Source organism: Lipophrys pholis, assembly GCF_963383615.2.
Source record: "Lipophrys pholis genome assembly, chromosome: 5".
NCBI lineage: Eukaryota > Metazoa > Chordata > Actinopteri > Blenniiformes > Blenniidae > Lipophrys > Lipophrys pholis.
This window is the reverse complement of record NC_137628.1, coordinates 30,251,064-30,270,987: the sequence shown is the minus strand read 5'-3', so window position 1 is coordinate 30,270,987 and position 19,924 is coordinate 30,251,064. Positions and strand designations below refer to the sequence as shown.

The following is a 19,924-nucleotide window of genomic DNA, read 5'->3' as shown; positions in this document are numbered from 1 at the left end:
TAAGTTGGCAAATATGACAGATTATTTCTTATGAATTAAATTAGACACGGCACTTGAAGATAATAAATAATGTTAGCATAGTTGTCTTATTATTAATTGTTAGATGAAGTTTTTTGCCTGGCAGGCAGCAGTGCACGAACACAGTGAAAGCTCTAAAGCAGGGGCGTCCAAACTGGGTCCTGGAGGGCCGGAGTCCTGGAGGGCCGGGGTCCTGGAGGGCCGGGGTCCTGCATGTTCTGGCTCCTCCCAGTTGCAACACACCTGATTACAAGGAGGGGCTCGTTATTGAGCTTGATGACATCATCATTAGATTCAAGTAAGCTGAAACAGGGAGAGAGCTAAAACATGCAGGACTCCGGCCCTCCAGGACACCGGCCCTCCAGGACTCCGGCCCTCCAGGACACCGGCCCTCCAGGACACCGGCCCTCCAGGACCGAACTTGGGCACCCCTGCTCTACAGCTTCAGATATATTAAAAAAAACAACTAAAATGTAGTGACCTTCATATTGAATTCTGCTTCAAAAATATAACAAACCTGAGAATTTGCCTTAGTCTTTTTTAACTGAGGACAAACACAGTGGCCCTGAGAGCTCAAAGTGCTGCAAGCAAATTAAAGAAAGATCCATATCAACTTACCAAACTACGTTGACAAATTAGTTTTTGTTATTTTGTCCATTTGGCTGTAGTTTGTTATGATGGAGCTTACTGAGCTTTCAGGCTGACTGTAAAAAAACCAACCCATTCCTGATACACATATTTCAAGTCTTTGGCAGCTGTAATTATCACTTCGATAGAGTACAGACAAAATCTCTAATTTAATCTAGGCCTAAAATCTATGGGCTCAAAACAAGCTCATATTATATTTAAACCGAATACTAAATACATTTCCAATGAAATTACACTTTAAAGTTTATCTCACACAACCCGACATAATTGAAAGTTATGAAACATTTTTTTAAAATTATAATGTCAGAGAAATAAAGTTGCCTCGCTATACATTTCACTTCAGGTATGTACAGAGTTGAGAGTTCTTATAACTGAGATGAAACCTGCGAATCATTGCAGTAGCCTCCATATGTCACATTATCCACAAAGCTTTGCACAAACTGCACACACACACACACACACACACACACACACACACACACACACACACACACACGGATCCGTCCTCTCCTGTGCAGGAGGTCAGAGGTCAAGCCGCCGTCACTGTGCAACGGAGGGTTCGGCGAGTGCACCCGATAGGCTCTCCGCCGCCGCCAGCTGAGACAGGTACTTCTGTGGAGAGAAGAACAGATTTAATGAGAACATGCGTGCAGCATTCACAGACGAGTGGCAGATCAGTGTCCCAAGAACTGAACCAGGCAGAACATTTCAGGTAAAAGACTGTAAACGGCCCCGGTAGTCGTCCCTGAGGAATCCCTCACCATGACATCATCAGCAGATCCTTCAGGACCCCGATGGACCGGACGTCTTTTATATCCGCTGGGAGGTAATACTACTGTAACACTGTCAGACACTAATCATTTATAAAATATCTTGATTGATTTATTGCATGACTATAAAATAAATCGATCCAAAACGTAAACACAAACAAGTTTATATATTTATTTTTTTTAACAATAACTATTCAGGTAGAAGTACCAGGACAGGAATCAGCAGCTTGATCAGAAACTTGAGATCAATGGAAGTTAAATACACATTTTTAACTAAACACTTTACAATGACTTTAACATGTTGAGATTGTTTGTGTTTGAAACCTGTCATTGCTGTATGAAGTCATTATAGATACACATGACATTCTGTTTATCCGTTTAAAACATCACATATATCAGGACTCGTTCTTAAAGCCCCGATGAAGTGACAAGAAAAATGGCCCCACTTTATATCTTGTGGATGTTTTCCAGCTTCTGTTTTCCTTTTATCGTTGCTGATTCTGTAAATTGACATTTTTCATAATTAACATTTTGAAGTGGATGGATCTCCTCCTATGACCTTGTGAGAAACGCTGAGAAGTAACTGATGTTTCCTCTTTCGTTTTTATAATTATCTGTTGATTTTTGTTTTTGGTTTGTTGTTCCAACAACATCAGCAGATCAAATTAAACAATGCAGGAGTCCAACGTCCAGTAAAGAGAGGATTTCCTAAAGTTGTAACTGGTCATCCAGAGAAATGAGCTCAGTAATAAGTTGTGTGTTGGCGTGTTTAAATGATGAATGAATAGAAGAGTGATTATCAGTCCTATTAAAATACTTCTTCACATATCAGATATTTCTTCACTCTCAAAGGCAGAGTCGGTTTTTATGAAGTGATTTAATGATTTAAAGTTGTTTAGTTTTATTTGCTATTGTTTATAGGTTTGAGGAGGCACTTTCCATGTCCTCTCAATTGTTTTGCTCTCAGCAAAAGACCAAAATACAATGATTAAAGTTTATTTTTGTGTGTGTGTGTGTGTGTGGGGGGGGGGTGGCAGCTCTGTTTCAATACTGGTCGTTTTATTTTATAACTCCTATTAAAGTCACATATAAGCTTGTGTTGTTGTCCAACATCTGGTCACAACGTAAAGTAGACAAGCAAATTAAGACGTAAAGCTGTGGTAGATTTTAAAAAAAGACAGAAACTAATATAAAACAAACTATTAAACATCACAACGCACACAAACATGCAGCGCTTTGATGGACAGCGCAACTGTTTTAAATGTTTTTTTGCCCCCTGGAATGTAATCCATCAAATGAGAGGGAATCACGCTCCTCTGGCTGGTTTCAGCTGCTGCAGGACGACTCGCTGCTGACTGGCCAAGAACCAGAAACTTAATACGGGTACAAGTTTACATGCAATGCCTGTGCCCTGGTGAGTGTGTGTGTGTGTGTGTGTGTGTGTGTGTGTGTGTGTGTGTGTGTGTGTGTGTGTGTGTGTGTGTGTGTGTGTGTGTGTGTGTGTGTGTGTGTGTGTGTGTGTGTGTGTGTGTGTGTGAGGACCAGACTGATGTCAGTGTTTGTTTTGTTTGTGTTTCTGTCAGCATCTGTGAAATTCAATTTTCCATGACTCTGATTTTCAATCTTTTCAGATGTTTCTGACTTAAAGGTTTAAAATGTCGTCACAACTTCCACCGTAGACTTGGAGAGTTTATTTTCTGGAATTCAAAGTTTTGTTTTTTTTCCATTTTCAAGTATTTTTTTTGAATGAAAGTCCTACTATCTGTACAGAACACTATGTTGGAAAGATTATAAATAGACATAATTGCTGGGTCAAAATCTTTGTTGCCACAGTCCTTTTTAAAGAATATTACATTTATTAATTTCATGATAAGACATAATAAATACCAATAATAAAACAAACATGTGGAGAATGATGGGAATGTATTGAATATTCCAGTAAAGCAGTAAAGAGATTACCCAGCAGTCCTGCAACAGGTGGTTTGATACCCAGAATTTAGCTCCCAGACTACACTGACCGAGGAAAACTCCACCGAAAGGAGCATGAAATCATGCAGATGTAAAGGCCGGATGGTGGAGGGACGTCGGCGCGACGACACGCAGGCTCTGTGGAAGTTGGTGTGGCGGCGGCCGAATCCAGACGGGCGTTTCCTGTGGCGCTCACATGCAGCGTGTACCTGCAGGTTCCGGTAGTGGACCGTGCTCCTGCAGTGGGACGTCTTCGCCGTTTCCTCGCTGGTGTAGAAAAGTCCGCAGAGTTTACAGAAGAAACTGGTCCTCGCCACGATGAACTCCACCCCTGGCAAGTTGAAATAAATCCCAGAAATCAGCAGGCATTCACCGTGGCTTTAAAAACAGTGACGCTGAATCAGGCCTGAATAGTTAGACCACCAAAAGTATTTGAAATAATTTAAACAAACTTAAAAGGGATCTTTAGCTTGTAAAAAGTTCCTGTGATAATATGCCGATGGGCTCAGAATACACCACACCGGGATGTTTTTCCTTTTCTAAATCTTGCGCGCGGCTGTTTGAGTGTAATGGGAGACGGTCACCTTTTCCTTTCCAGCTGAAATCGCTCACATCCTGACAAACACCAAACATCTTTAACTCATTCGGCCAAAGAAATGTTGACTTATTGACCAGATTGCATCCAATTACTGGGTTTTCTTTACTTGATGGAAACAATCATCTTATTTTGTTATATTTCTTAACATTTTGTCCATACCTATTATAGTATTCGTTTGCATTGTTTCACTACTTTAATGAGGCTGAATTTCTCGTCAATATAAATTCTTTGCTATACTAAAACACACTCCCAAAAGTGGAAAATTCAACTGAATCATGTCTACACACTTTCTGCAGTTTCATTTGCTGATATTTTGAATGACTTAACAACAATATGAATTTATTCTTCCATCAATGGGACAATAAAAACAATAAAAAATAAAAACAGCACCAAGCATGAATCATCAGTGCTAGATTTGTCTCGTCTGGTGTGAGGAGAGCGCCGCGGTCATGCTCTCAGGGCGTCATCCCACAGAAATAACCCCACAGCTCATCACACACACACACACACACACACACACACACACACACACACACACACACACACACACACACACACACACACACACACACACACACACACACACACACACACACACACACACAGTTGATGGGCAGCTTCAGTGACTCTCCATGCAGCGTGCCCCACGCTGACCACGTCATTCCAGCTCTGATGATAATATAAATACTCGTCTCTCAGGGGTGCGTTTCACAACCTGCTCATGGAAGTAGGCCAGCAAGCGGCCGAGCAATTCCACTCAATTAGAGCGCTAATGCAACAGGTTGTCAGTGCACTTAATATGGGTGTAGAAGATAATACTTTATCTTCAGGGACCCAGACCGCTGGCGCGACACTCCTGCGACTCGTGTGGCAACGATCACATGCAGTAGTGAGCCGTGATCAGACTGGTCACAGCACAATAGTGATAAACACGGATTAAAGCTCTTCCTCGATGGACAACTGAAAGACACACGTGGATGGACGTGTCGATCCTGAGCTGGATTTAGCCTGAAGAAATTAGATTTTTTATTTCAAGCTCAAACTAAATATATTCCATACAAGCTGTTGTGTGACGACAAAATAAGACCAGCAGGAAGTAGGTGACGGCGCCGCTCACCCAGAGGGATGCTGTGTTCGCCGGCGGCGTTGTCTTGTTCGTGAAATGTTGAAGGAGCATCGATCCCTGGGAATGGAACACAAAAACATCAAAAAGGCACAAAACAGTTTTTAATGTCTGTTTCAGTGTATGTGTTAAAAGAGTTCAAACATGAAGCTTGAGAACCTGCAAGATGGGTGAATTTAGACAATTACTGAGTCTTGTTTTTCTCACCGTGAAGATTTCAGTTCATTCTACATATCTACCTGGAGACGAAACAGACACGACAGTCTCCTCGATGTTTTTGCTGAATAAATACGTTTATGCATGTTTAACTATTTCTGTTCTGATCTGTTCTGGAAGAAAAGGAAAACACAATCTTCCATCTTTGGATGCTTTGCAGTAAATTGTTCCTGAAGTTAAAAAAAGAACTAGGGGGAATTAAAGGTCATAAAATTCCTAGAATTATTTACATATTCCTCTTCAAATGAAAAAATAAAATCGCATGTCTTTGAATGAGTTTGACTGACCTGAAAATGTCAGTGTTTCACATGAGCATGTTTGATTTGGTCTCCATGAAAGTGTTTCATATGATGAGGTTTTAATGTTTTGTTTTAATTAGTTAGTCACCTTTATAATCCGTGGCTGGTGATGCTGTCTTCTCTAGGCCTCCTTTGAAAGAGAAAGAGAAATAAAGTAAGATGGTGTGTCACTGTGTTCGCTGCTGAAGTTCATATAGGCACAGAAAATATCTTTTTTTTTTCCTCTAAATAAATTTGTGTAAGAACAAAAAGCAAACTTGCTTGATTTAGGAGCTATTTTCTTCATGTTACCTCTGCTGGGAAAGCCGTTATTGGGTGTTCCTCCACTGACGGTCTCCATGACCCGTCCAGCTTCCAGGGTTTTTCTCTCCTCTGACACACAGAAGTGATTTTCCTTTGGCTCCTCTGACGCTCTGTTGTCAGTTATTTGACTGTTTTCCTCACAGGTCTCCTCCAGTGCCGTCTTGAACTCTTCACTTGGGAAGTTGCTGAGGTTGGTTCCTGGCGGCTCGGAAGCCGCCGGACTTCCCTTCTGACTTTCTGTACCTGCGCTTAAAACCTCCTCCGCCGTCTCACCACTCAGACTCTCTGCTTTAGATTTCTCGACAGATTCCTCCTTGGCATCTGTTGAAGGGTCGGGCGGTGAAACATGCGTCTCTTCTGGCTCCTCCATTGCCGGCTCTTTGGGGCCGGACGCAAACTCCTCCAGTTCAGAGAGGTCTGGCTCAGTAATGGAATCATCTTCTCCTCCCACTTCATCCACAGTGACCAGCTCCTCCATGTTCTTCGGATACCAAACCTCTTCCTCCGTCTCTTCTCCACTTTCCCACTCCCTCTCCTGCGGAATCAAGGCAGGGAAAGTCTTATTAACCTTTGGGCCTCAAGAAGTTTAAATCTGTGACGATGAATGAATGAATGAATGAATGAATGAATGAATGAATGAATGAATGAATGAATGAATGAATGAATGAAAACTTACAGTTTCTTTATCTTTGCTACTTCCTGCAGATCCCTTTATATTACTGACAGACTGAGGTGATGCAGACTTTTCCTTCGACTGGCGGTCCTGAAATATTAGAATTCACCATGAGGCTGTTTACAGGAGGTTTATAGGAGTGACCAGCAAGTTACTCACTGAATGTTCCGTGTTATTTCTGTGTCTCTCCGGGGAAGTGCGCCTCCTGCTGGTCTTTTGGCTCCTGCCCCGGCCCGGGGAACTCTGCCTCTTGTCTTCTGAGGTTTTACAAAGCGACTCGTCGCTCATCTCAACCTCAGAGTGCCTCGACCGGACGTGGTAGTCGCCGCCATCCCTCCTCTTTGTCTTGGCGTCGTGTCGCTGGTACGAAGGTCTGGGGGGCTTGTCCGACTTGTACACGTGTTCCATGAAGAAGTCGTCGTCCACGCTCCTGTAGGAGTTGAAGGACGAGCCTGGAGGGCTGCTTCGCGGGTGCCGGTCCCTGCTGCCTCTCGTCCCCTCGCCTCCGCCTCCTCGCTCGTCCACCGATCTCAAGCTGAGATGATCGGAGGGTTTGTGGTAGGCCTTCCTACGATCGGCCGCACGTCCGTTCGTCCGTTCGTCATCCACGCCGCTGCCGTTCCTCCAGGGGTCATCCCTCTCCCTCTCCCTCTCCCTCTCCCTCTCTCTCTCCCTCTCTCTCTCTCTCTCCCTCTCCCTCTCTCTCTCCCTCTCCCTCTCTCTCTCTCTCTCCCTCTCTCTCTCCTCCTCACCCCTCCGGTGTGAGGACCAATCCCAGGAGGCTCGGTGGGGACCCATCCCATTGATGCCTCTCTCCGGGCCCCTGCACGGCGCCCCCGGTGGACTGTGTGCGGAGCTGCAGGAGGTAAAACTGGGGCTGTGGGAGTGAGGACTCAGAGAGCGGCTGATTGGGCTGCGGGAGCGCGGCCTCTCCGGCGCATAGCTGGAGCAAAACCAAGCAAGTTGTTATGCTGACAAGCTCATAAAACTGGACTTTGTATTGTCATTTTACAAGTTTTTTAAAACTTTTTTATTTTAGAATTGGCTTTTGATCTATGAAAAAGAGAAAGAATGAAGAGCTCCTTACGGTTCAAGTTCCTGCAGCTCGTCTCTTTCCCGCTGTGAGGTGATATTCTGAATGATTGACTGAACATCTTTACCTGGTTTCTGTGCAGAAAAGATATTCATAAATTGTTTTAGAAAAGTGCCCCACAACCCCTTTAAGCTGCAGCTTGATGAACGGTGCCGTTTTACCTTGAGTTGCAGTTCCTTGTACCTCTTTGACATCCGTATGAGAAGCTTCTGACTGCTGATCATCGCTGGAGTGAGCTGGTAGTATTGAACCATGGCCTGAGCCGCTTCAACGTACGCCATCTCCAGGAAGGCCTGATGGGAGAGCAGAATGCCCAAGTCAAGAGTGTTCTCCTCGGACAGGCCAGCCAGCAAAGCAAAGAGCCGCCCAACATATTTCCCATGTCAGATGTCAGAGTGGATGCAAACCAACCTTTAAAAATCGCCATCACAAGGCTTCAGATTTCATGACCACAATTAATCGGCGGAACATTTGCTTTAGTCCTTCGAACCGGTACCCCCATTTCAGTACGGATGCTTTAAATCTGATAGGGTGACGTGTTGCTGCTCTGTTAGATGAAACCTCGTAACCGGCGAGGCCTGTCGAGCGCCGGTAGTTAAACGGCCAGTAAGTTATGAAAAAAAGGACGCGGCGTACAACAGCTCACAACAGCTGCAGCAGAAAAATGATAACCATGAATAACTCGCAAAGAGGTTTGTGACAAATCGGAATTATCTTAAAATCAACATCACTGAATGAACCAGAAAGAAACACTGAGACAATATGTCGTTGAAACATGTGGAGCTTCACTCATGTTGAGGTTTCTACACTCACACACACACACACACACACGCTGCGCCACAATAAGTGGTTCTGGATGTTTTGGGGAAAAGACCCATGAATGCCCTTAATTTACTGTAAATGATCATTTAACGGGCCATATCTACTCTTTACAGATACATATTCTTTGTGCAGACCCTGAAATGAACGATGAGCCCGGTGTACCTGGTGGGTGGACCTCATGAGGATGTAGTTGGTGACCTTTCCAAAGGGCAGTCCCAGGTTGATCACGTCGTTCTCAGTGCAGCTGCCTTCAGGGAGGTTGCAGATGTGAACAACTCGACCCACCGTCGCCTTTCTTGGCGGAAACGTCTGCAAACAATAAAGAGGATATTTGAGCAGCAGTAGTTTTGTGTGAAAAGATCCCGGGTTCTAAACCCGCTGAGCATGTAAAACAAACCATCGGTGGCACTTTGGTGTTGGTTCTGACAAACGGAGCAGAATTGAAGGCCTGTGAACAATTCCGTTAAGTCCGTGAACATTGGACCCTGAGCTGCATTCGGTTGTTAACTTTATCCTGCAAATCTATGGGGCCCATGCTGAGCGCTGGACTTCTGAGGCGACCAGCAGCTGCTGGTCGGGTAATCCAGTGAGCAGGGGAGGTACTGCAATCATACCAGCTCTTGAATTTCCCTCGGGATTAATAAAGTATCTCTGTATCCATCTATCTTTTTATATTTTGTAAATACTTCCATGTATTTTTCTTCAGTTCAGATCTCATACTTACAGGCTGTCCGCCTGCTGAACCGAGGAAAACAGACCCACAATTTACCTTATATATATTGTGGACTTGCACTATTGGCATTGGTCTACCTACGTTTATCTATATATCTTTCTTGTGTGTTAATTCTCTTTATCATTATTAATACTGTAATACTGTAATACTGTGTGCCATTCTGTTTTTTGTGTTCTGAATTTTTTATTCATTCGATCCTATGAAATCTGTTATTTCGGTGCAGAACATGTACTCAAAGCATTTCACTGCACTTTGTACCATTATATGAACAATTGTTGTGTGTGATAAATTAAGGGCTTGAATTGACTAGTTTACTGTAATTAATCTGTCAGATTGGAGACAAACCTTCTAGTAAAGTGACCAAGTTGTAAAACCACACAGGACAAGCTGTGGTTGGAGGGTGAGCCTGTTACGTTCAGTAAATATAGTCGACAGAAGTCCCTGGAATTACAGTACTTTCATTTATTCTTGGACGTTTAAGGAGAAAAAAAAAAGGTCAAAAATACAACACAAGAGGAGAGAGTTTTATTTATTTGCTGTGTCAGCTGTTTCCTTGGATTCATTTCACCGTTGGGCGGTGACATTTGGGTTTTCCGCCTCTTTTGACAGTTTCTGCCACAGATGTGAGTCACTGCCTTGCTGACCTTCAGCTATTTTGAAATCATTTAAGTTTGGACATAAAACTGTAGCTGTACTGCACAAGGAAGTTGTGTTTTAAACCTGCACTTGTCTTTCCAGGATGGCGTGCTTATAAAAAGAAATAAAACCTTGTTATTTGTGTAGCATTAACTTTCAACACGAATGCAACGCTGCCACGCGTGATGCCACGTCGTTCGCCCTCCTTGATACCGCCGTCTGTCTGCGTCTAATAATAGTGACTTGGCAGTCGTGCAGAAGTGATAATGAAAGTTTTCTTGTTTGGATTTAGGGACTCGTCACTTGACACGAATCCCTCCAGCCTGGCGAGTGCAGCGACCCGCATGTCTCCACATCCTTTACACTCTTTTCTCTAAACTCAACGGAAAGTTGGAATTTAAATTAGGTATCAGCTATGTTTCAGTTTTTTTTTTTAATCTGTTTTAGCTCTGTGGAGCTCAGTGCCGGCATTTAGTGGATGTTCCACTTTCCCTGTGAGCAATCCTTACTAAAAGATGTGACCTTAAAAATGAAAAGGTTATATTTGCCATCAGGCCAGTGGCAGAAGACGACGTTTCACACCTCGTGTGGGTTTGACACAGCTGCAGAAAGCAATTGTAAATTCATCTTCTTATATCAAGGAGTTCTATTTCTGCAATCATTGTGCTGCAGCTGCAGTTTTCCCAGTGCAGCTCCTCGTCTTCCTCCTCCTCTTCCTCCTCGTCTTCCTCCTCCTAGGCCTGACTAACCTGACAGACAGTTCCATGTGTGGGACCCGCAGGGGTCCGTACTCCACTTTGGGACCAGCATCCAGCCTCGCCCTTTAAATCAGTCCAGAGAAAACACTACAGCACACGCTTTGCTTTGCTGAGGAGTGGAATGTAGAAAGCGGAGGAGGGACGATTTGCGTGATCGGAGGGACTTCACTCTGCAGGTCGGGGATAGTCTGATCATGTTGTGGCTAAAAGTCACACAAAAAACACTAACTGACACCTCGAGAAAGGAAAATCTCTTACTGGTAATAGATTACTCACTGCAATATAATAGGTATTTGCAGGTTTTATGCTTTCACAATTAATACTCTACTTGGATTTATTTAGAATTAAAGAGAAATAATATGGTTTATTTTTCTTGGCTCACACATGATGTGAGTGAGCCGCCTCGCTGGAGCTCTGCCACACCTGAATGGTTTCTGGCTTCTAACTCAGGAGTGATAATACTATCAGGAGCCCCACTCCGCGGCCACAAACTCAACCAGGACATGGAAAGGTCGGTGCAGTTTATGCTCAATAAACAGACTCAAGATTAATCAATGAATGCCTTTGAAATATCAGGGAGAACAACCGTCTGCGTGTTGAGTGGGTCTGTGAGCTCAGACGGTTTAACCTCCGCAGTAATAATGCTGTCGGGGTCGACTCCGACTTTACGGTAGCCGTTTCTGTCGACCACAAACACGATGGCACGCTCACAAGGAGGCACTTCAGCGTGTCCTTAAAATAGTCAGAGCACACAAAGAGCCGGTTTAGAACTAGTTTGATTCAAACAAAGTCAGATATGAGTGGACATATTTGGCCGTCTGGCTGAGGCAGATTTTCAAGCTTAAAAAACAAATGTGAAAATGATGATTGATTGAGATATTCAGTGTGTAGATAAATCTCAATTCATGCATCACATTTCTTACATTAAGATGGCTTGATAATAATTTTAATTCAAAAAAATCCCTCTGTTGGTAAAATTCCAGGAAACTAGGATGATACCAGCGGGTACACCGATCTTGGATTGGATCACACAGGCCAGACTTTGGTCTCCATACGCCCTAATGTCTGTAATTCATTGAGTTAGTATGAATGGCAGGTCTCCCTTGGATTACTAGCTTGGATAGATAATGGTTAAAATAAAAGAAAGCTAAACAGAAATAAAGGTCTCGTCTGTCAATGATCCAATCGCTGGACCGCTGGAAACTGGAAACACTTTTTCTTATAATAATGCATCAACTTCGAGGTCCAAACGTTCCATTAGTTCATAATAGATGTCATGTCTAAACATGTGCCATTTTCTACTGATAATCAGTGTTACTCACTTCACCTTTCACCGGTCATAATGTTGCGGCTGATTGGTACGGTCTGGAAAATTCTGTCCTCTTTACACAAACTTGACACCTCAACCCGGTAAACCAAGTCCCAGATATCCAGGCGGTAGTAATTACTGAGGAGATCACGGCGCTGGAGGACACGAGCAGGAATCTGTCCTCGCTGTTTGTTTCTGCAGGATCCGTGTCGGAGGATCTGCTCAGTTTGGTTTCACAGTTTCTCCCCACGTTCCTGCATGGAGGCTCGAAGGCCGATTCCACAGATCACTGCTCCAGGTCTCTCACCAGGCTGAAACTGGACACCGTGGCCCGGGGAGCGGGGTGGGGGGTGGAGGGGGCTAGAGGGGGTAGAGGGGGGGGTCTCTGTTCAAGGCCACAGTGTTTAGGTGAAACTGCTGAAGTCCAAACTATCCATGTCTGTCCATGTGGCAGCCATAAATGCTTTTCTTGAAAAAGTCTGGTCCATCTTTGTTTAATCATTGAGCCAAATTCTTCACATTGATTTAGGACACTGCAGTTGATTGGTTTGACTCTTATCTTTCAGATAGAACTTTCTCTGTCACCATAGGTGATCATTCTTCTTCAGCCTCCGTTACCGGCGGTGTACCGCAAGGCTCCATTTTAGGTCCAATTTTATTTTCCATTTATTTACTCCCACTCGGTCCTTTAATTCAACAACATAAAGTGTCTTATCATTTTCATGCAGATGACACACCGATATACCTTCCTCTGAGATCTGCTGACGCGGGAGGCCTCGCTGCTGTTTTTAACTTCTTAATGACGTTAACCGTTCGATGGCTCCAAACCTTCTCCAACTCAATCAGTTAAAATCTCTCTTTCTCTTCAACTACCCAAACCCACACTATAGTCTGTTGGCCAACAACCTTGGTCCATTAACCGCCAAGGCGAAGCCAGTTGCCAGAAATCTTGGAGTTTAATTCGATCTCCAGTCCTGTTTCCTCCAAATTGAAGCCAATGCTCTCATCAAAAACTCCTTCATTCTCTCACCTTCACCCTCGACTATTAAAACTCCCTTCTATCTGGCGTCCCTTCAAAGCTCCTCCAGCGCCTCCAACTTGTCCAAAACGCAGCAGTGAGGCTTCTTTCTGGTTTTAACAGGCGACAACACATCACTGCTCTCCTGGATTCCCTCCACTGGCTCCCTGTTCGATTTCTGTTACTGAGCTGCTGACCCAATACGAGCTGCTCGCAGCCTGAGATCCTCAGGTGGATCCCTTCTGGTCGTCCCAAAGTCAAAACTTAAATAAAAACCCACTTTTAAAGACTTGCTTTTAATTGAAACTTAAATTTTTAATCAAGTTCTGCCCCTTTTATCTTTTTATAAGCTCTCTCTTTAAGCCACTTCGGCCAGTGGTGTTTTGTCGCCAATAATAATAATTTAGTCTATAATTTTCCATCTGTTTAATGACTGCTTGTCCGTCTGTTCGATTGCTGGTCTCCCCTGTCTCGCCTGAAAGTGCTATATAAATAAAGTTATTATTATTGTTATTATTATTATTATTATTATTATTATTGTTTGAAGTGTGAGTGCATTTTTTTTAATTTCACAGATTATCATCATAAATAAAAACGTGTTTGTTCCTGTAAAACGTCACGTTAAACAGGTGCATGTTTATGGAAACCAATATCAACTGATGTTAGCAGAACTTGAAATATTTCTGTTCTGACACAGAAAGTAAAATTCAGGCTCTTGTTGAATAGATTTTACAGGCAATTGAAAATAAATTAAAAAAAACAAAAAAGTGAACTTGTGGCTGATTAGTGTGAAGAAGTGACCCGACTGGATGAAACTCTTCAGTGAAACTGCACTTTGAAACACGTTTTATTGCTCTCCTGAATATTTTAATTTACAGTTCCCCAAGTTAATTTTCAATGACTCAATTCTTACATTTATACGAGAACTATTTAAAAATATTGACATATTATCTATATTGTCCAGAATCTTAAAGTTTCACTGTTTACATATAAAAAAGTGAAGATTTACTAGATGTTCAGCAACATCTGGATGAATTAGATTACATTACTACTCGTTCATTACTTCATTAGCTGTGGTCTCAGCCCAAATATTACTACATGGAATTAATCAATTATTTATAATTGAATTATTATTAAAAAAGATGAAAAGAAGGGGAGAACTTGCATAGTGGTGCAGCATAGTGGTGCAGTTAGATTTGTGGTTTATAATTGCATAAATACTAAAAACCTAAAAATGCCCAATGCATTGCAAACAATATATAATTCAATATACAATATATATAATTATGTTGTCGCACTGAAACTTTTCCCATTGTGGGACAATTAAAGGAAAATATCATCTGATCACATCTAATAAGAATAATGTAGGTTTTTTTAACCAGCCACCCGGCAGATACAGATTCCAGAACACAATCTACTGATTTGTGGAATTTTAAACAAAAATTAAGTGATGTAATAGCATTTCAAACCGCAGCTGAGATGAACTCTGCAGACGGATTGTGTGTCTGTTAATGGCTGCCGGCTGCTGGAAGCTGCCTGCTGACTCATCCTCCGCTCTGCTCTTCAGGAGACCTGCTGTCATGACGGACGCCCATCAGCAGCTGCTGTTGTTGCAATGTGACTGCAGGGCGGCGGTATTGTCAGCTTTACCCTCCTGACAGTCACAGACGCTGTTATGAGTCTGTTTTTTTTTTTTAATAGTGTGAGATTTTGGTTGCCTGCTAAAATTCTGAAGGAAAAAAAACAAACTGAAATTAATTAGATTTGCACCCTGCACTACAATCGAATGTTAATTTGGAGTTGAACGATACAATACAAATGAATTAAACCTGTAGATTTGAAGTTAGAAATATTCAGTGCGTATATATAATTTATGTGTGAAACTTTGAACAACTGTTTATGGTAAATGTCCTATAAATGTTTTTTACTTTTAACATATCAGCCAATAAAATGTGTATAATGTAATATTTCACAGATGTACCAAAATTCTGTCTGAGGGATGGATAATGATTAAATAGTAAAAAAAAAAAAAACGTTCCAAACATCCAGCTTCGTTTACCAAGTTAAGCCCTTTGCTAGAAAAGAGTTGTCAACCTTGAACAACGACCACTGGGAAGCTGTCAACAAGGACATCTGGCTTCATTTATCACATGAAAACCATCGAAACACAACAAGCCTCATGCACTACTTCCTGTTGTTCAGCAGGTAAACACAAATGCTGGGGAAATGTACTGAGAGACAGGATCTAACATAATATCATCTTACATGATTATGTGGTTGGCGAGCTCCCAGTAGGTATGCCATGGTCTCATTAGAGTCATTAGACATCAGTAAAACAACCCTATTCAACAGAACTCACAGATTCGTACTGTATATAAAAACACCATCATGTATTTGTACGTTGGGATTGTAGCTGTTCCCCTACAACCCCACAGGAAGTTTGATTTATCGGTCTCGAGCAAACTGGAATAATCCTCAGAAAAAAACTCCAAACATTTGTCTGACCTGTGACTCTGGTTGGTGGGGGGCAAATCCTGCATCCGACATGGGATAAGTCTTCATGGCTGGAGCTGGTAAGTATGACGCATTGGCTCCTGACGGTACGTCTGTGGGAATGGATTGAAAAGAACAATATTAACTAGTCAGAAATTATCCCACCAAGTCCTAATACCATGGCTCCTGGTCAGTAAATATCAGCTCCAACTGTTTCAAAAGGCTTTTCCACATTTAGTTGTTAGTCCTTCAAAAACAAAAGAGATAAAAATATGAATTGAATTGTAGAAAAAAAAACACCATACTCACCGACCACACAGGGAATACTAATAAAGGTCGTAACGCAACTAAATGTTTATTATTGAGGTAATAAATAGTCACTGACCTGGATCGCTCTACACACAGAGGTGTTACTAATATTTGACATAATGAGTATCAGGAACAACTAATGTGATTCAATCTTGTGCATCACGACAGTATAATAGAATGAACATACAATTATAAGCTAAAGAAGAATTTATGGTATCACATCCGACTGGACAAGTTTCCCCCATGGAGTGATGAGAGTACTCACATGTTTCAGTAATGATTTAAAGAACAATCTGGATCAATTAGACACATATTTGTGTTGAACCGGCTGGTTGAGCCTTTTGGATAACATATCAGTAACAACCACTTTGTAACTGCAGTATTTCTAGATTCATTTAAAACATAAAAACAACCATTTAATACACCTTTTAGAGACATGCAGCTGGTAGTATTCTTACACGTGGAGGAAATATTTTTGGTATTTACACACTTTTGGCACTTTTTTATAAACTACGATCAAAGTGTTCAATCCCTGGTTTGATAAATACCCAAATATTACATTTTAAAGGTATTTAGTAGGTACTCCTGTCAGTCCTCAGTATTGGCGAGTGGCTAAAGGTTGCCAATAAAATATTACATTTGAAACATTCTCAACATAAAACCAAGAGAAGACTGAAGAGACTGGTTTGAGGCTCCTGGTTCACATGCACCAGCTGTTCCTTGAATAACTCAATATAAAACACCGGCACCTTTAACCGGCCGCACAATACTGTGGTTCATCTGCTATAAATAAACCAAAAGTTATAAATCTCCCAGCAAACTTAAACTCAGACACACGTTTGGTTTGTCGATGACGATATTTTGGACTTGGAAAAAAAAAAATAAATCCAAGACTTTGTCTCATATTCCAGCCATCAGAAAATAACAAGCTCTTACGTCTGCAGTTAAAGAAAGCGTTGTCAGTTTGGTGCTGGTGATGAAGGGGTTAACCCACCTTGACTTGGAGCAGAACAGACCACCATGGCGTTTCCCGCCGCGGCGTTCAGGCCGCCGTCAGAAGTCCTGCCGGCGGCGTAGTGCACGGCTCCGGCCGATACGAGCGCCGAGCTGCGACAAACACAGAAGTCTGATTTTAGCTGCAGTCGATCGTCTCCTGTGACAAGAGCTCATATTCATATTCACATTCACAGAACGATGAAGACTGAGTGGAGCGAGGGAGAGGGAAGCAACAGAGAGGGAATCAAATGACAAAAACAAATAAACAGGAACTTTTATTGTTGAGAAAATATATTTAAAAAAAGAGAAATGATTGATGCTCGACACTCTATTAACCCCTTCCTGACTGGACTGCAGAAAGTCTCAGGGTTCACCATGATGACCAACATGTGGAGGTGAAGCTCTATTTCTCTACTTTGTGGTGTATTTTCTAAATTTCGAGATACAAGCAGGCGAGGAGTTCTTATTGTGAGACGTGTGCGCACTAGAACCCGTCAGCGGCGGCAGAAAAACCAGTGAGAGGGTGAACATCAGAACTCTCCACAGGGAATTCCAGCGCTGCGGTTCACTCACCTCTCATTACTGTATAGAGTCCGGTTCTGCAGGTGTAGTTTTCCCTTCACATGCTGGTCCCAGTCCTGAAAACACACACACACACACACACACACACACACACACACACACACACACACACACACACACACACACACACACACACACACACACACACACACACACACACACACACACACACACACACACACACGCGCACACACACACACAATCCAAACTTAGACTCAGACGCAGTGGGAGCTCCACGCCTGCCCTCCCTCGGTAGCTCTCACATGCCCCCAGCATAAGCTCACGGCTGGAGGCGATTATAGAGACAACATTTGGGATTAGTGTGTGAGTGAGTGGACGTCACTCCACTCAGAACGCGGAGCGACAAGGCAACAGGTCCATCCATCGTGGGAAAACTTTAGTGAAACCAGACTAAATCCCATTATATTCAAAATAAAACCATGTTGTGTTCAAAGTACTGATGTGAGCTAAAGTTTGTGATGCTTCCTGGTTGATTGATACGATCTTATAGGAGTCATATCCTCCTCCTGTTCACCTCCTCCTCCTGTTCCTCCTGTTCACCTCCTCCTCCTGTTCACCTCCTCCTCCTGTTCCTCCTGTTCTCCTCCTCCTCCTGTTCACCTCTTCCTCCTGTTCTCCTCCTCCTGTTCACCTCCTGCTCCTGTTCTCCTCCTCCTCCTCCTGTTCACCTCCTCCTCCTGTTCTCCTCCTCCTCCTCCTGTTCACCTCCTCCCCCTGTTCTCCTCCTCCTCCTGTCCTCCTCCTCCTCCTCCTCCTCCTGTTCTTCTCCTCCTCCTGTTCTCCTCCTCCTCCTGGTCTGGTCGGTCCAGAAACCTTCAGTATTCTAAGTTTCTAGCTCCTCCTTGATTTTCCTCATTTGAATATTGGATCATAGGAGCTGCATTCAGAATCTGCTGTGTCTGTGTGAGCTGGACTGGCTCCGCCCACACATGCCCATCTTGGGAAGAGGAGGAAGTACTTCCTCTTGTGGTGCCATGTGCCAGAGCAGAGCTGCCTAATTGTGGGAGGAGTCAAAGGGAGGGCCTACCTTGATTGTGATTGGCTAAACCCCCGATGACACTATATAGGGTTTAATTTCTGATTGGCTGGTTGGAGCAACACACTTTTTAAAACCTGAAACAAGCCAGGGACAGAGAGGACAGACTGTCTTCATTTCTGGGACGTCAGTCCAGGTATGGGGACGATTAGTACTGATGGAGAACCTTTAGGAAGTAGATTTTACATAATATGAGCCTTTAACATGGGAACCTGCCGCTCACGCTCTTACAGATGTTTACAGTCTCTCACCTTGAGGTTGTAGACCTTCTTGTCGCAGATGCTGCACTGGTGCGGCAGCTGAGTGGGAGTGACGGCGTGGAAGTCGTCAACCTGGTAAGGCTGAAGCGTCCTGGTACCTGAAGATAAGCTTTCCTCGCCGCCGTGCGGTGGCAGGTAACCTCCGTATCCCTGTGAGCTGCCGGAGACAAAGGAGGAGACGCCGCCGCTGCAGCTGAGCTTGGGCTCGGAGGTGGGCTCCTCCGGGTTGTACAGTTCTGTCCTGGACCGGAGCGGCTGCCCAGCTGCTGTCCACACCGTCGCAGGATTAGAAACTAAATCCACCTTTCCAGCGTGAGTCAAATTAGCGTGACCTTTCCACTGCTCCTTATGCCCTGTGGAGTTATAGACATTCACTTTCTGCTCATTGATGCCAAACCCCCCCGGCTGCCCCTGCACGTCCTGCCCGTAGAAATCTCTCTGAAAAGCCACATTGTTCATGTTCTTTGCCTGCGTGTTGGCGGCTGTGTACTGTCCGTCGCCGCCGGTGGCCGCCGCCGTTCCTCCGGCTAAGTTGTACTGCGGACGGCGGTCAGTATCCGAAGGGTAAGTGGAGCCCGACTTCTTCACATACTCGCCTCCCTGTTGGCCCATTGAGCCGCCGCAAGCCTGGTTCATCCTCACGTTCCCCGGGTTCTGGTTAAATCCTCCAGCCATCAGAGAGGGGAAACCCAGCGCCCCGGAGGGAAAGGCCCCCTGCGGATTTCCAACCACAGTGGGAGTCCGTAGCTGATTGAACAGCGGCTGGGACATGTTGACATTGGAAAGGACCTGATTCAGAACGGAGGCGGCGGCGGCGGCGGCGGCGGTGTTGCCTCCCTGGGCTAACTTCAGGCGGTGGAGCGTGAGCTGGGCCTGGAGCTGCGCGAGCTGCAGGCTCGCCGGGGTTAAGAGGAGCTGCTGGTTCTGCTGCTGGTGCCCCGTCGGCAAGCCGCCCGGGAGCTGGACGCCGCCCGGGAGCTGGACGCCCACCTGGAGGCCGTTTGACTCGCCGTTGTCCAAAGGACCCGCTGAGAGACTGCGGGAAGAAAACCAAACAAAAACTGATGAGACATGAGAAACAGGCGCTGCTGCACCATCAGGCCAAACTTTGAGCAGTTGATGGGGTCTTCATGACTGAAAGAGACATTTTTAACACTTTCCTCTAAATGAAATCTGTCTGGAGCAGCAAAACATCATTACTTGATTACATGATTTTGTATATTTAGCTGAATCCGTCATGGG

At 43.9% G+C, this 19,924-nt stretch overlaps 1 protein-coding gene across 1 annotated transcript; it reads right to left on the bottom strand.

The window, feature by feature from the left end:
• Positions 1-1,206: 1,206 nt before the first annotated feature.
• Positions 1,207-19,468, bottom strand: rbm20 (RNA binding motif protein 20; the record flags this gene model as incomplete). Its single annotated transcript, XM_080464574.1, has 15 exons — positions 18,674-19,468; positions 17,357-17,421; positions 16,782-16,894; positions 15,491-15,591; positions 8,694-8,840; positions 7,871-8,002; positions 7,704-7,783; positions 7,331-7,559; positions 6,776-7,270; positions 6,620-6,706; positions 5,932-6,478; positions 5,729-5,770; positions 5,120-5,185; positions 3,614-3,735; positions 1,207-1,278 (listed from the first exon to the last, which is right to left on the bottom strand). Exons 1-15 carry the CDS (start codon positions 19,451-19,453, stop codon positions 1,207-1,209), a joined length of 3,078 nt encoding a protein of 1,025 aa, XP_080320700.1. The 5' UTR covers positions 19,454-19,468.
• Between the last annotated feature and the right edge of the window lie 456 nt (positions 19,469-19,924).